Source organism: Saccostrea cucullata, unplaced genomic scaffold (genome assembly GCF_032062105.1).
Source record: "Saccostrea cucullata isolate Sc308-1 unplaced genomic scaffold, CSIRO_AGI_Scuc_v1 ctg4173, whole genome shotgun sequence".
Classification (NCBI taxonomy): Eukaryota; Metazoa; Mollusca; class Bivalvia; order Ostreida; family Ostreidae; genus Saccostrea; species Saccostrea cuccullata.
In genome coordinates this window covers 9,004-24,081 of record NW_026931496.1, presented here as the reverse complement: position 1 = coordinate 24,081, position 15,078 = coordinate 9,004, and the positions used below count along the sequence as shown (strand labels likewise).

Genomic DNA, 15,078 nt, shown 5'->3' with positions numbered 1-15,078 from the left:
TGCATGCAAAAGGGCAAATAATTTAATTATACATGTGTTTTCAATGAACTGCAATATATATAATAGGAGGTATTACTGGGTTTTTATTTTTCCTTCATAAAAAGTGCTAGCAGAAGAGTAACGTCAGATTAATTTTCTAAACCTTCGCATAAAATTACGTCATTTTGACGATACCGAAACTGACACCAACACCGTGCACAACGTCACTGCATTTTGTTGGGCAAAATCTATATTCTTTTAATAAAAATTTACATATTTTCAATGTTTATTGTATAATATTTTTCTAGTGTAGCATACATGAATTATTTGTGGTGTGCAAAACATGCAGTATTTTTGGACAAAGTGCAAATGATACCACTATCACTAACAATAAATCTTATCCCGAGTATTCCATGGTTTTTAAATACAAAGTGGTCTTACTATACCTTGTTTTAATTTGATATTTATATTCTTAAATTTTGTGTAAAGCTACTGAAAAGCAAGCAATGCACCCAACTGGTAACACAATATTTTTCAAAGGTAAAATTTATGATAAAATTTCATAATTTAAAGAGAAAGTACTTGTAATGGTTGAATTATTGATAATTCTATAAAAATCTTTTTTTTTTCCCTTATAATCCATTTTATGAATGATGGCACTGGGTCTTTGTATCCTTTATTTACTTAGTTTGGGTGTTGTTCAGTTTTAAAAAAAGTATATAAATGTATATTATCTAGAGAGATAATTATTAGATAAAATTGTAATGGTTACAATTTATTTGACCAATTTGACTTAACTAATTAACCATTGCCAATCCCTAGATTGTATACATTTTTATTATATTTATGCTTCGAAAAAAAAAATCAGATGAAAATATTTAACGACATACCCAAGGCAACACAGCTTCTTTTATTCCAAATGCTGTTGGTACGCTGCAAAAGATGAGAATTTACACACATTGTATATAAAAAAAAGTTTGAATCCTTATTTTACAATTAAAGAGATAGAAACTTATACTTTGATTTAATAATGGAAGTCTCAAATGTATATCCGGCAGCATCTAATTTCAACAAAGAGTTCAAGGTCATCCATTCACCGTTTCCTTCCCTGGTAATAATCAAATTCTCTGTATTCTTGGATCCTAAAGAGTAAATATTATCAAATAAATATTTAAATTCATTTCACATGTTTATTGCTAAAATTGGTATCATTGATTTTCAAGTACGATAACTGTAAGCATGATGACCTTGATAAACTATTGGCAAACTGATTTCAACGGGGCGACCGGTGGACTTTGTGATATATACATGAATAAATGGACAAATCTGTCTCTCGGGCAAGTCCATCTGAAAATAATGGCTTTATTTAGTTTTCATACATCATACAAGTGTAAGTATAAATTTAAAATTGATAGTGATTAATGAATGTCCCTGGCATACCCAGCAAATTTGACAGTGATTTCTTACATTTACATTTGATTGTGAAATAAAATTGTAATAAATATAGTTTAAAGAATCTGCTCTAATTGATCTAAATTACTCGAAGCCGCCTATGTCAATCTCAATAGTCCTCGCATAATGTCAAGGCCTCCTTTACTCCCGCCCTTTCGCTTGAACTTACCCTTCAGGGTAATGATTTGATCGAATTTGGATGTAGTGACACGGAAATTGTGCTTGTTGATTTAATTTTTATGTTATTCCTGCTCTGTTCAGTTGTATATCCGGGAAGAACCCACGTTTATTTTTGTATGCGCACTAGTACATTGTATTTCCCCATTTTTATGCTGTTCACAGACCCCCAGAGTAAGAATGTTAATGCAAAATGTCAATTCTATAATAATTATTGTATACGCTAAGTCTTAAAATTTGGCGTCACTTTATTTTTGCATATTATATTTGTTATAAACCATAAACAGGATAAATTGCATAAACTAATTTGGTGGCTTTTTATGAATTATCTGTCAAATTTATAGAATAATCAGTAAACTAAAGACGAATACATATATTTTTATGTTCCTCTGTTATTAATGCAAGACCGAAGCCAAGTCAACTGAGCTAGTAATAAAATAACAACAGTAGTGAAAGTGAAAAAATGTCTTATTGAAGTAAGTGACGCAAAACAAAAATATAAACATATTATAAGGGGGTCAGACAAGACTAGAAAAAACTTCGAAAGAATACAAAAATCTTTGGTATAACATTATGCAATCTGACCCCCTAAAATTAAGTATAGCATAATATATTTTGTTTTTGTAACATCTTACACTCAGGACAAAGGAGGCCAATAAACATCTGTAATCGTTATTGAAGAAAGTTTGTGCACATTGGATTTATAAAGGCCCTTTCACAATTGGCGCACGAGCACTTTACAAGACTTTGCGATCGGAAAATTTTAGCTACGCACGAGCTATCGCATACGTTGCACGATGTCTCGCATTCATTGCATGTGTTTTAGTGGTCGCATCAAGTCTCCTCAAAATAGTCAACATGCCCACTATTCAGACGCGACCAAATGCGATCAAAATTATCGCAATTCAACGCACGAAAATTAGTACGAACGTCTTACAACGTTTTATGTACTCGTAAGAGTGATGCACGATTTTTTAAGATCGTAAGATGAATCCAGCTGTCTTTGCGTGTGTTTTGCGACCATGAGACTGTTGCTCAACATGTCTCATGAAATCTTGCAACGTTTTACTATCATTGCTTGATTTATCACCTTCAATTGCCATGCTTTGCAACAGGCATATATACCGTGTATAATTATAAGCATCTTAACTATGTCAACTGAAGAGCGTCGGAAACGGGTGGTATATATACCCGGCCCTCTGACTTGCACGAACATATTCGTACTATGGAATGCATGAGCGCACGAGCACCGCACGTCCAATTGTTTTGTCGCACGTTCAATCGTCCGATTACCTGATCAGTCGTGCAATCCTATCACATTATCTTACAACACTCGCTTTCATTCTACAACAGTCGCATATAGACGCAAGATATATCGCAAGATTTAATGCACAACAGTCGCTTTAGATCGTGCAAATTTCGTACGAACACTTTTTTCATATGCGATTATTTTGGCAACAGTTTACGATCCTAACCAAAATTATTCGGTCGCACGAATATTTTGTCGCTTCTGCTCGTGCGCCAATTGTGAAAGGGCCTTAAAGGCGAGACATCGTGCAACGTATGCGATAGCTCGTGCGAAGCTTAAATTTTCCGATCGCAAAGTCTTGTAAAGTGCTCGTGCGCCAATTGTGAAAGGGCCTTTAGGAAGATATTTAAATATGTCATCAAAATCTTCAATATTTTTTTTAATTATCGCCTCTTGAAGGGGAACCGGGTATTATTTGATCAAACTAAAATCCCCTTCATCTAGGGGTGCTTGAAAATAAGATAGAACCCCATGGTTCTGGAGAACTAGTCGAAAATGTGATGAAATGTTAACAAACGGCGATGGATGGATGTGATCCTGAAAGATCATTTGAAAACGGTACTGACGGATGGCGGGCAATGCTTGCCTGAAAGTTTACATTTTATGCATGGGTGACGTACACGTTCATTAAGTGAACCATTCATGTAGAGCAAGACTATGTCATAATTTTATTGAAAAGGTCAACTTACCATTAAATAGAGCTCACAATTATCATCGACACAGTCTGGTGGAAATGACATACGTATTCTTTTGTCCGCCTGCATATAGATTGAACAACTTTCTTTTCTTATCTGATGTATTTCTATGTCCGGGAAATATGACAAGGCTTGTTCTTTGACAATTGTATTCCCCTGTCTTCCTGTCACAAAGCAGTGTGTTGGAAGTTTCGGAAGAACGCATGATAATTTTTCATTTCTCTAGAAAGAGTATATTGGAAAGGAAAAATGAAATATATTATCAATAACTATATTCTTTAGACAAGCCAATGCCAAAATACAGCATTCAAGGTTAGGAAATATTACTTAGCATTTGGAAATATGTTTATACATTATATAAATGATGCCTATCTATGAAGGTAACAATTGAATTTCAACTTGTACCCTCCAAAACAGGCGCACATTATAAATTCTATTTTACTGAGTGTATGATTGGTTTAGGATGTCAGCTAAGATAAAATTGTTGATCGTCTTTACGTACACATTTTAAAAAGTTTTCAAACTCCCTGCTCCTATTTTTTTCAATAAGAAATCTTTGAAAATGATTTACCGACTTTCTAATAATTTTTTTTATACTCAAAAAGTCCTTTATCGTCTAAAGCTTTGTTATTTTTTGCACTTGAGCTCGCAAGCTTGTTTTGTCTCTCGCTTGTTCCCAAATAAGCTACATCGAACGCCAGCTTTACTGACGTCAAGTTTATGCGGCTTCAAACGCACAACTGACGTTTTGAGAAGTATGCGCATGATTTGCAAGCACGTAGCATTTTATAATGTTACCCGTTGTCGAGCGTGTTGCTAAAGCTGTGAGTAACATTTTGGATCGTTAAATGCGTCTGAACCAATCAGGTTTTAGTACTTAACATGAAAGTATAATGAAAACCAGAAGTCTCTGTCGAGACTGTAGCTTACTGGTTTGTACTTATAATAAGGGAAGAGAGAGTAGCAGTTGGGACGTAAAACTTTACAAAAGCAATAAATAGAATAATGATCCTCTTTTTGCTTCAAGAATGCAATAAGACTACAACTGGAGGAGTAGCTTTTAATAAAATTTTACAGAATTTTTAATCTAAATTACTATGGCAACATCAATCATCAAAAAAACAAAACAAAACGCAAAACTGATAATTATGTATCTCAGTGTAGTCTAACCGCATGCCAAATTATATTATTATCAGATTAAAACTGTATTTGAAGTAGCATTTAAAGTAGTCTACTTGTGTACCATGTTATACTGAAATCAGACCAAAACTGTAGGAGGAGTAGCATTTTGAATGTTTTTTACAGAAATTCCTATTTTTACTTACCACAGCAAAGCCGTTCATCAAAATAAAAAACCGATACATAGAATTATGTAACTCAGTGTAGTCTACTTGTGTGCAAAGTTATATTGCAATCATACCAAAACTGCAGGAGGAGTAGCATTTTGAATGTTTTTCACAGAAATTTCTATTTTTAGTAACCGCAGCAACACCGTTCATCAAAATCAAAAACCGCTATATATAATTATTTATCTTAATGTAGTCTTCTTGTATGCCAAATTGTACTGAAATCTGACCAAAACTGTACGAGGAGTAGCATTTTGAATGTTTTTAAAAGAAATTTCTATTTTAAGTAACCACGGCAACACCGTTCAGTCGAAATCAAAAACCGATACACAGAATTATGTAACTCAGTATAGTCTACTTGTGTGCAAAGTTATACTGAAATCAGACCAAAACTGTAGGAGTAGTAGCATTTTCAAAAAAATTGTTTACAGACAGACAGACGGACGGACGACGGACGCATTACTATCGCATAAATTCTTCTGGTCTCTGACCAGGAGAGCTACATTGTAAAAATAAGACATACCGGTCGAAGAGCATATCTATACCACGACTGCCTATCGTCAAAACTACAGATAAGATAATCTTTATCTGTTATGAACTCGTCTTCAAACTGCACAATCGTCTTGCTCTACAAAATAGACAAAACATTCCAGGCAACCTTTCTACTTGAAAAGACAAAAATAATGAGTGTACAGATCTGCAAATCTTTAGCTCGCTGATCTGAACACATTAGGATGAACGTCTTTTAATATATTTTATCTGTTAATACAATTTTCTCGGAGAGCTACAGTTTTGCAGTTTAATTGTACAATATTTAAATATTTTTTTTACTTGTTAAAATGAACATAAGTATAAAATAGTCCTATGAATAATCCTTTAAATATTATGAAAGTAGTCGTAGAAGAGAAGTTCATTCCTGTCAACGTTCTTCATACAGAAGTGACTGTCCTAAAAGTGATGCTTTGATAATTCAAGTGTGAATAACTGAATAGACTGAATTCATTTAATAAACATTTTAATATCAATTCTCTATAAAAATCAAAATTTTCAATAGGGGCGTGGACATGACACCTGTCTCCGGTTTAGCTGAATTTCACACCATTTACTACAATTGGCGTATCTTTAATAAATATGATGTTTTAAAGTCTAACTTTTCAATTTGGTTGCCATGGTAACAAGGATGTTATATTTAGAACCCTCCGATTAAGCAAATTTTGCTCTGTTTTAAATTAAATTAGTGCACATTCAATAAATTAGTGTAAATTCACATGAAAATTATATTCTCTGAGCTCATATTACTTAAATCTCAGAAATAAATTTCATTCAAGATATTTGAATGGATATTAAGCAAATTTTCATAGCAGCATTTAGGATGTTAGCAAATTGGCAATTTGCCAAATTTGTCTTTTTTAGTCATATTCATTGAAATTTTTCACCATTTTGACAACTGATATATTTGTAACCATGTTTCATTAAATAAACTATATATTCTAAGGTTTTACGAGAATAAAAAAAAATTATTGGGTAAATCAAAAACTTTCTAGAAATTATTGCATTGAAAATTGGCGATTTGCCAAAATTGACTTTTTTAGTCATATTCAATGAAATTTTTTACCATTTTGACAACTGATGTATTTATAACCATGTATCATTAAATAAAATGTATATATTCTAAGGTTTTATGAGAATAAAAAAAATTAATGGGTAAATCAAAAACTTTCTAGAAATTACTGCATGAAAATTGGCGATTTGCCAAAATTGACTTCTTAAAGTCATATTCAATGAAATTTTTCACCATTTTGACAACTGATATATTTGTAACCATGTATCATTAAATAAACTATATTCTAAGGTTTTATGAGAATAAAAAAAAATTATGGGTAAATCAAAAACTTTCTAGAAATTATTGCATGAAAATTGGCAATTTGCCAAAATTGACTTTTTTTAGTCATATTCAATGAAATTTTTCACCATTTTGACAACTGATATATTTGTAACCATGTATCATTAAATAAACTATATATTCTAATGTTTTATGAGAATAAAAAAAAATCATAGGTAAATGTATAGCTTTCTAGAAATTATATGACACCCCCCCTTCATTAATCACAAATAACAGAGAGGATCATCTAAGAACATGTTTTACCAAATTGAACAAATTGTTATGTTATATGAATATACGTCAAGTATTTAAATTTCTTTTTAATAATTAAATAGAACTTCTGCAATTAACTAAGAGACAGGTAAATTAATATGTTGCCATGGAAAAAAACTAGGCTTCTAGTTACTTTATTCTAAATATGAAATAAAACAAGTGAGTTTCCAACAATTCTTAAAAATCTTTTGTTGGCCTGTAATTGTTTCAAATCCCTATGATTTATTCACTAAAATATGTTCAAATTCAAAACAATTGTTTATTTTTTTAAGGGGGCTCTCTACACCTATAAAGTATAACTGATTTTTGTTGCATGCATTTGTTTCTAATAATAGGCCCCATATCCGATAAAATAAGGTTCCAAAGTACTTCCATTTATTTTTTAGAAATATTTGAAATATTTTATTTATTTTGTTAAAATCTCTCCTATATATATTTTTAAAAGCCCAGTGCTTATAATTTCTTTTCAAAGTTTAGTGTTATAAAATATTGAAATAATAACCAACAAAGATAAAAATAAAATCAACATAATTTTTATTGAAATTTACAAAAATAGACAAAAGAAAAACTAAAACAGCATTTCCTTGAAAATAGCTGGTTGGATCCTCTTCAGTATCTGAAAAGATATATAATATCAAAGGGTAAAAACAATGAAAAAAGAAATTGAAAAAAATTGAAAAACTGTCAAAAATTTATAAACATCACAAAAATTCAGGTGTGAGAGATCCGCCTTAGGAGTGGACTCAAATATCTTGGTACTGTTTTTTTTATATAAACTTCAAATAAACTCTACTTGCACAAGTATTAAACAAATGTCACGCAAGGACATTGAAAGAAGTTCGTATTGTACATGTATTGTTTTTCAATGAGTTTAAGCGAAAATCATCCCGTTTCCAGTCAATGACAAAGACATGTATTTAGTGAATTCATGGTATTGAGAAGGTAGATTTACTTACCGTTTTTATCCAACTTGCATGTGTTATTCAGTGCTATATACAATAAAACAAGTTAAGATGGTAAATGGCCAAAAGCGGTAAAAGAAATTCCTATAACCAAATGCACACTTCGTCTAAAACCTGCACGTTTCCCATACTTGTAAACAGCTGACAATCAATGGTGATCAAACGTTTGGGTCATGCGAAATTTCACCGGGTATAACCATTCATTCGGGTGTATACAAATCGAGAACAGAGTATCCTCTAGTCGATGGGAAGATAATACATATGACTCTTATCTTATCAATTTGCATTTTTGGGGGTTGTATTTTGCTGAAAAGCATATATGCTTATTGGAGAAATAAAATTTCTGAGTGTATGGCGTTTTGACACGTAATGATGAATTAGCATATGGACAAGCCATGTTTTATATAATTTTTTTCTCATCTAAAAATCTTATTCTATTAAGTTTGTAAATGTATTATTTAATAATTAAATAAGTAGAAATTGAATAAATTGACAAACAATTCATTTTTAAAGAAAGTATACGTATTGGGCATACACTGTATTAATTGATGTGATATAATGTACATTCCATCCACAGTATCGCATGTTGTGTTATACTCAGTGATTTATCGGTGTTGAGTGAATTTGAATCTGATCATTTGGGATCAAAATGGCGTTTTTACGGAAGTACGCCATGTTGTGACGTTGTAGAGAGCCCCCTTAAATGTATAATTTAAGTAAAAAGGCAAACTCATATTTATAAATGATATGACAGTATCTAATGAAAATATGAAAGTAAGTCAGACAATATAATGTCAAAACAAGTTAGCAAGACCATCTTGATTATAATGTTTTTTTTGCCCTCTCCCAACTCATGGTAAAATAATTAATTCGGTGGGTAGGTTGAAAAATATTTTTCCCAGAAAATTTCAAAATATTTGTTGATGAGATAAGATGGATAAAAAGAAAAAAAAACATCTTGTCTTGCAATGTAAAAAAAAAGTTTTGAATTTTAGTCAGTCTGTTGGGAGGAAGGCAAACAATTTTTTTTTAAATGGCCTTATATGTGGAATTAATTCTTATTATCACATTGCTTATCAGCATATTCAGATGATCAGTTAACCTTAACTATTATGTTCTTTTAATGGGTATAAATATTTTTAACCATTTGACCTTGACCTTAGACATTGACTGACTTAAAAAAAAAAATTTAACCTTAACCACAACTTTTGAAGTTGGACTAGATTTTCATATTTCACAGGTGTTTTCCTTGTGACAAGACCTTTCTTGGGATACCTCGTGGGAGTCATGGCATAAGCTGCCATGTATGGGGGAATCAGTGTTTCACAATTAATCTTGTACTCAGATTTGTTAAAATGTATTCATATTCTAATCATACATGACATACTGTGTGAAGCCTGCCAGTATAAAACTATGAATTTGTGAGCCCATGTGGGGGTATATAATAAATCAGTATACCATCTCTCCTGCAGAATTGGGATATAAAAAGGGAAGAAACTGCTTCTTTTCATAATACTGCTTTTATAGAAAAGAAATAAACATGACATTGGAATGTATGCTCCACTTAAACAGTGACATTTTTTTGAAAATACAAGAAATCAGTTTAGAATCAATTTAGAATACACATATTCTCTAAGGAAAACAGATGATCTGCTTAAAAAAAAATTCCGCTAAAATTTGTTCCTTCATATTCTCTCATTTGATGTCAGCTTCGTTTCCTCGAATTACATCAAATTTCTTTATGTCCTTTTGTATAAGTTTGAAAAGTAGCTCAGCCTTGCAATTTGCTGTGGATTTTAGTAATGATCTTTAGAAAACCCTCTCTATATCCATCTTGCACCAGCGATCTTCTTTTCTTTCTGTTCTTATTCCTACTTTCTATTTTTCATGTAAAAATTACTTCCTGTCCACTGTGACTTTTTTTTAGGGGGGGGGGGGGCTGTGTGTCCTCTGCTCTGGTCATTTCTATCTGTTCACATGAAAATAAAAAAAAAAATACCATTAATTTTTGGTCAGCTTGGATAAAAATTAATTAAAAATTATTTTAAAAACTTAAAACTAGAATCTTAAAATTTCGCTATATATATAACATATACATTTTCAACCTCTAAACGTTATCATCTCCCTTGATGCATTGTCATGGCAATCACCATGAATACATGTAACTTAATAAACAATACATGTACCTGTCTGGTCCCCTTGCTAAAGGATCTGTAATCCTGAGAATCTTCATTAGGAAAATCTTGCAACGGCTGCAATGATCTGTGAATTAAAATTATTTTTTAATTTGAAAGTTTGAGTTAAAATCCTAAACATCAAATATATATTACATGTACCTGATATTTAAATGTTATCCTGAAAATTTTCTGAATCATGAGGAATGATTGATAAAGGAGGGGAATCAATGTTGTCATCAAGCATTTTTTTTTCAATTTACACAGTTAAAGCTTTTCTCGGTTTGAACAAATTGCCGGAGATCTAGAGTAGAAATGAATTTGACAACAATTAATTTTTAAAGTGGTAAATGAAATGTTATTATATCTTGAATTAATTGTAATAAAAACATACGTGTTTTATTGATACTACATGTAATGTGGTATAGTTCATTTTGTTCTTTAATGTGACTATTTTTAATTTGTACAATATGTCCTTGACATGTAAAGTACACAGCATCAGAATGATCTCATATGTACAGATCAATATTGTAAAACTAAAACTATTCATAAATGTGTGCAAGATTGATATGCCTGCAATATATAGCTGAAAAACAGTGATCAGTAAAATAAAATTATGAGACAGAAAGCTGCATCTTAGAAAAGTCAATAAAGAGTGCTTCATGACAATTAACTAATTTATAGGAACTCCCAAGTACAAATGAAATGGATTTGTCACATTCTAACACCCTTGGATAGATTTCTTTACCTACTTTACAATGCATTACCTTGCAAAGCAAATAACTTAATTGTATCAAGGTCCCAAAAATGATTTCACATAGTATGACAAAGTATATGTACTTAGATCTAGAACACTATTAGCAGCTGTAAATCTGTGTGTTTGCATGTACTGAGTTAATTTTCATAATTTTACATTTACACTTTTTTATCAATTCTTTCAAATATTCTACGGTCCTGATATTGGTTAAAATTTCAAAAACTCTAACGCACTATTCAGTTATCATTGTCAAAAGACAAAGGTTTAATATTTTCGTGGTTTGATTACTACAAATCCTGTTTGTTAAAATAGAATGGACACAAACATATTATCACTTGGAATCATAAATTTATTCAAACAATTTTCTTCAAATATACTGAATTTTATAGAAAATAAAATACCGGTACCCAAAATGGGCACATATATTACACAGTAGTATATGATTCAGTGTCATGTACATGTAATATGTGCAACTGTGCATCCAAGTTTTCATGGTTTTGTTTGTTTTTACTGTCTTATATTTCAATATACAGTCAGTTACCAGGTACATGAGACAACTGAATAGAATTATAAATAAAAAAAATACTTACACATTGCAATGGGGATTGGTCGGGGACTACCACACCACTAGTGCTATGTATCTTCTCGATCTCTATTTCAAAGACATCTTGAAGGGAACAGTTAAAATCTTCTCGGCCTTCACCCCATACCACCCTGATTTCCTCATATTTTCCTTTCTATGAGTAGCTATACGTGTAATACTCATCATGTCCAGATCAACCCTTTGGCTTTTCTTAAAGATTATCCCTACTTTGTTAACTGTTTTTCATCAAATTCTGAGTCTCTTGAGGTAGAATTTTCCTGAACAAGATGTTTCAAAACAAGAAGAAAAAATGCAGATTTTATTGTCTTCTTGTTTACATTTTACACATTTTGCCGAAGAGCTCCAACAAGGGAAATGACTCGGATAGAGGAAAAGCACATTTAGATCAACTTTATAGTGTAATAAAATGTTTATTTTTCATTTACCAATAAATGTTTTAAATGATATTTGCAAAATAACATTTCTTGAATCTAAATCTCCCTACTAGGATTTTCACATCACTTGTCAAAGTCTTTAAATATTAAGTCTAACAAGGGAGGTAACGAGGACTAATTATTCACTTTTTTGGCATCAGAAAATTAGAAATTGAAAAAACTTTGTGACATACACAATTTTTTCCATAGTTTTGATGGTCATGAAGCATATAAAAAAATATGCACCTTAACAGCTATGCCTAGTAAATTTTTTTTTGATATTATTGATAAATAGCAATATTCACTGTAATTTACACCTTTTAGCCCCGTTTCCATGGCAACCGGGTAAACTACCATGCTTTCTTTCATATAGTCAATCTTTTCATTCATTGAAGTTTCAGTAAGAAAAAAATTAGCTGAATCCAAGACATCGCGTGGCCACGTCATTTTGATATTTAGGTAGAATTAATATTATAAGACATCAATCTTGATAAAATTTCTTTCAATAAAGACTTGTAATTATAAATGTTGCAAGAAATATATATTTTCTAAATCAAACATCGAAATACAAAATTGATTGAGTCTCTTTTTGTGGCAAGATTGCAATAAGAGTTCAACTGCAGGATTAGCATTGGATAAAATTTTACAGAATTTTCGATTTTAGTTACCTTGGCAACATCATTCATCAAAATAAAAAGAAACAAGAAAGACATTATGTACATGTATCTCAGCATAGTCTACTTGCATGCCACATTATACACTGTACATGTACTTTAATCAGAAAGATATGTAATACTATAATCCAAAACTGTATTTTAAGAAGCATTTTGAACGTATTTCACAGAAAATAGTATATTTATATTATTAAGAGTGATAATATCAAAACGTATTAAACTTTATCAAGGCATGGAACTGTCTATTACGTAACCTTTTTCTTCTTAAAGCATTATATGGCGTATCTGAGCTGAAAAGAATATAAAAGTACGAGGTGAAGTGTAGATTTGCATATTTGCTATTTACGTTCAAAATTTTTTTTACCGATTTTGAACTTAAATATCCCAGGGTTCTATAGAAAGATCACAATATTCTGAGGTTTTATCGTCAAAAAAATCCGGAAAAGAAACCCCCACCAGGATGGCAACGTGTTTTTTTTCGGGGGGGGGGAGCCACCTAAACAAATAGATCTGGGTTTGTTCAGAAAAATTTCGCAACTAATTCAGTATCCGGAGTGTTGTGCTATTTATTCAGGTTAATAAATCCAATCTGCTTGACGACTACCGGCCTTGCATGACCCTCTTTCCACCTTGACAGCTCATCCTTGACTCCATGCCACTAAACCGGAAGTGAATCCCGCAGTATATATGGCAAAAAAAGAGACTTGGCTCCTTTATTACGGACAGATGACAAAAACTTGCTATATCGAAAACCAAATTTTAAGCTTTTCATTTTTTAAAAGACGATTTTATAGGAAACTGCTTTAAAATCCGAATGTAAAATGACTGAATATTTTTCATACATTATAAAAAAAAATATACGACACAGATATTTGAGGAACGTATCGTCTGACCTTAATACTGAGGAACGGAAGCCATTTATCTGATAGAGCGGAAAAATTCAAAAGAAACTGTGAAAATTCAAAGTACTACAAATACTACATATACCTTTGTGATGTCATTAACTTTCATCTAAAATGAAAAAAATGCATTACAGGTAAGTGAAACAACTCTCAATTTAACAATATTGAGTAACAAAAATGGAAAGTCAAATGTGATTATGGAAAGGCAAGAGCGTCAATTTTTATTTAACACTTGTAAAACCTGATGTAGCATACAAAAAACAACCTGAAATGGTCGATTTATTTTGAATCTTTAATTCGTAGATCCTGGTCTTAGCAGACTCGAGGAGTTCCTTTATCTCAAAAGGCAGAGGGTAAAAACGGTGTGCTACGACTAGAACACTGTACTTCAGGTGCCTCAGATAGACAGGCATCAGGAAAGTAGATTGTGAGTCGAGGAGTTTTTAAAAAGGCGCAGAAAAATCTGCAAAACAAATGAATTTTTGGTTAGTACCAAGAATTAGAAACAACTATATACATGTAATGACGTTTGTCGTCTACGGATAGAAGATTAATCAGATTAAGAGTTCGACTGTTTAAAGTTCTATTCGAGTATTTTTCATTCATAATCCATCCATTTTATCGGCACTTTAGGTCATTGAACAGTACTGGTGAGGGACTTTTATCTTACCAATGGTTGACGTGACATTGAACCTAGGTTTGTAAGATTTCATTCGAAGGACTCGCATCCTTCATTTTAAAATGCCGAGCTCCTAGCGAGGGAAAAGTGGCTACCATTTATATTAGATCAGTCGCGGCCGAGACTCCAACTCAGGGAGCGAGCTACTAAACTGATTGAACAGCCGTTAAGGCTATGATTAGGATAAGATACAGTTATAATTTGGACTTTCTCAATTGTTCACACCACATGCGTTTATATCATACATAGTGTCATCATTTCTTAAGTTCTATGGTCGAAACAATGACCTTGTCAGCAAATACAATTAATAATGGAGTCAAATGCTATGAGCGTTTTCATACTAATTGTTAGTCCATTTTTTAAACACTGAATTGACAACAGATTTTCCGTCATTTCTGTCGATTATAACAAGGAGAACACGGCGGGTATAACCAGTGGCAGGGGATGCTTACCCCTTCTTAGCACCTGATCCCACCTCTGATATTTTAAAGGTCCCTGTTTGCTTTGCTCCTATTTTGTATTGTTTTATGGACTTTTTATCTTGAATACTGTTCATTGTCTCCATATGTTTAATTGTTCTTGTGCGGGGAGCAAGGATCCTTAAGCCACATTTGTTCGAATACCGCTCCGGTTTATGTCGAGATCGGTCCTTCGATTGGGTGCTGAGCACAAACGATCATCACTCTTTATCGTAAAAGGGAGTTTTTACAAGCCATCAATCAATTCGCAGCTTAACATGTCATCAAACAAAATTATTGAGGTGCTAGCATTAAATGGCTATCTTTCCTATAGTATACTAT

The 15,078-nt window shown here is 32.0% G+C and overlaps 1 protein-coding gene across 1 annotated transcript; it reads right to left on the bottom strand.

Annotated features, from left to right (window-relative positions):
• Positions 1–857: 857 nt before the first annotated feature.
• Positions 858–13,718, bottom strand: LOC134232763 (uncharacterized). The gene is made up of 6 exons (XM_062714743.1): positions 13,685–13,718; positions 5,482–5,586; positions 3,607–3,834; positions 1,227–1,326; positions 998–1,121; positions 858–912 (listed from the first exon to the last, which is right to left on the bottom strand). Exons 1-6 carry the CDS (start codon positions 13,706–13,708, stop codon positions 858–860), a joined length of 636 nt encoding a protein of 211 aa, XP_062570727.1. The 5' UTR covers positions 13,709–13,718.
• Between the last annotated feature and the right edge of the window lie 1,360 nt (positions 13,719–15,078).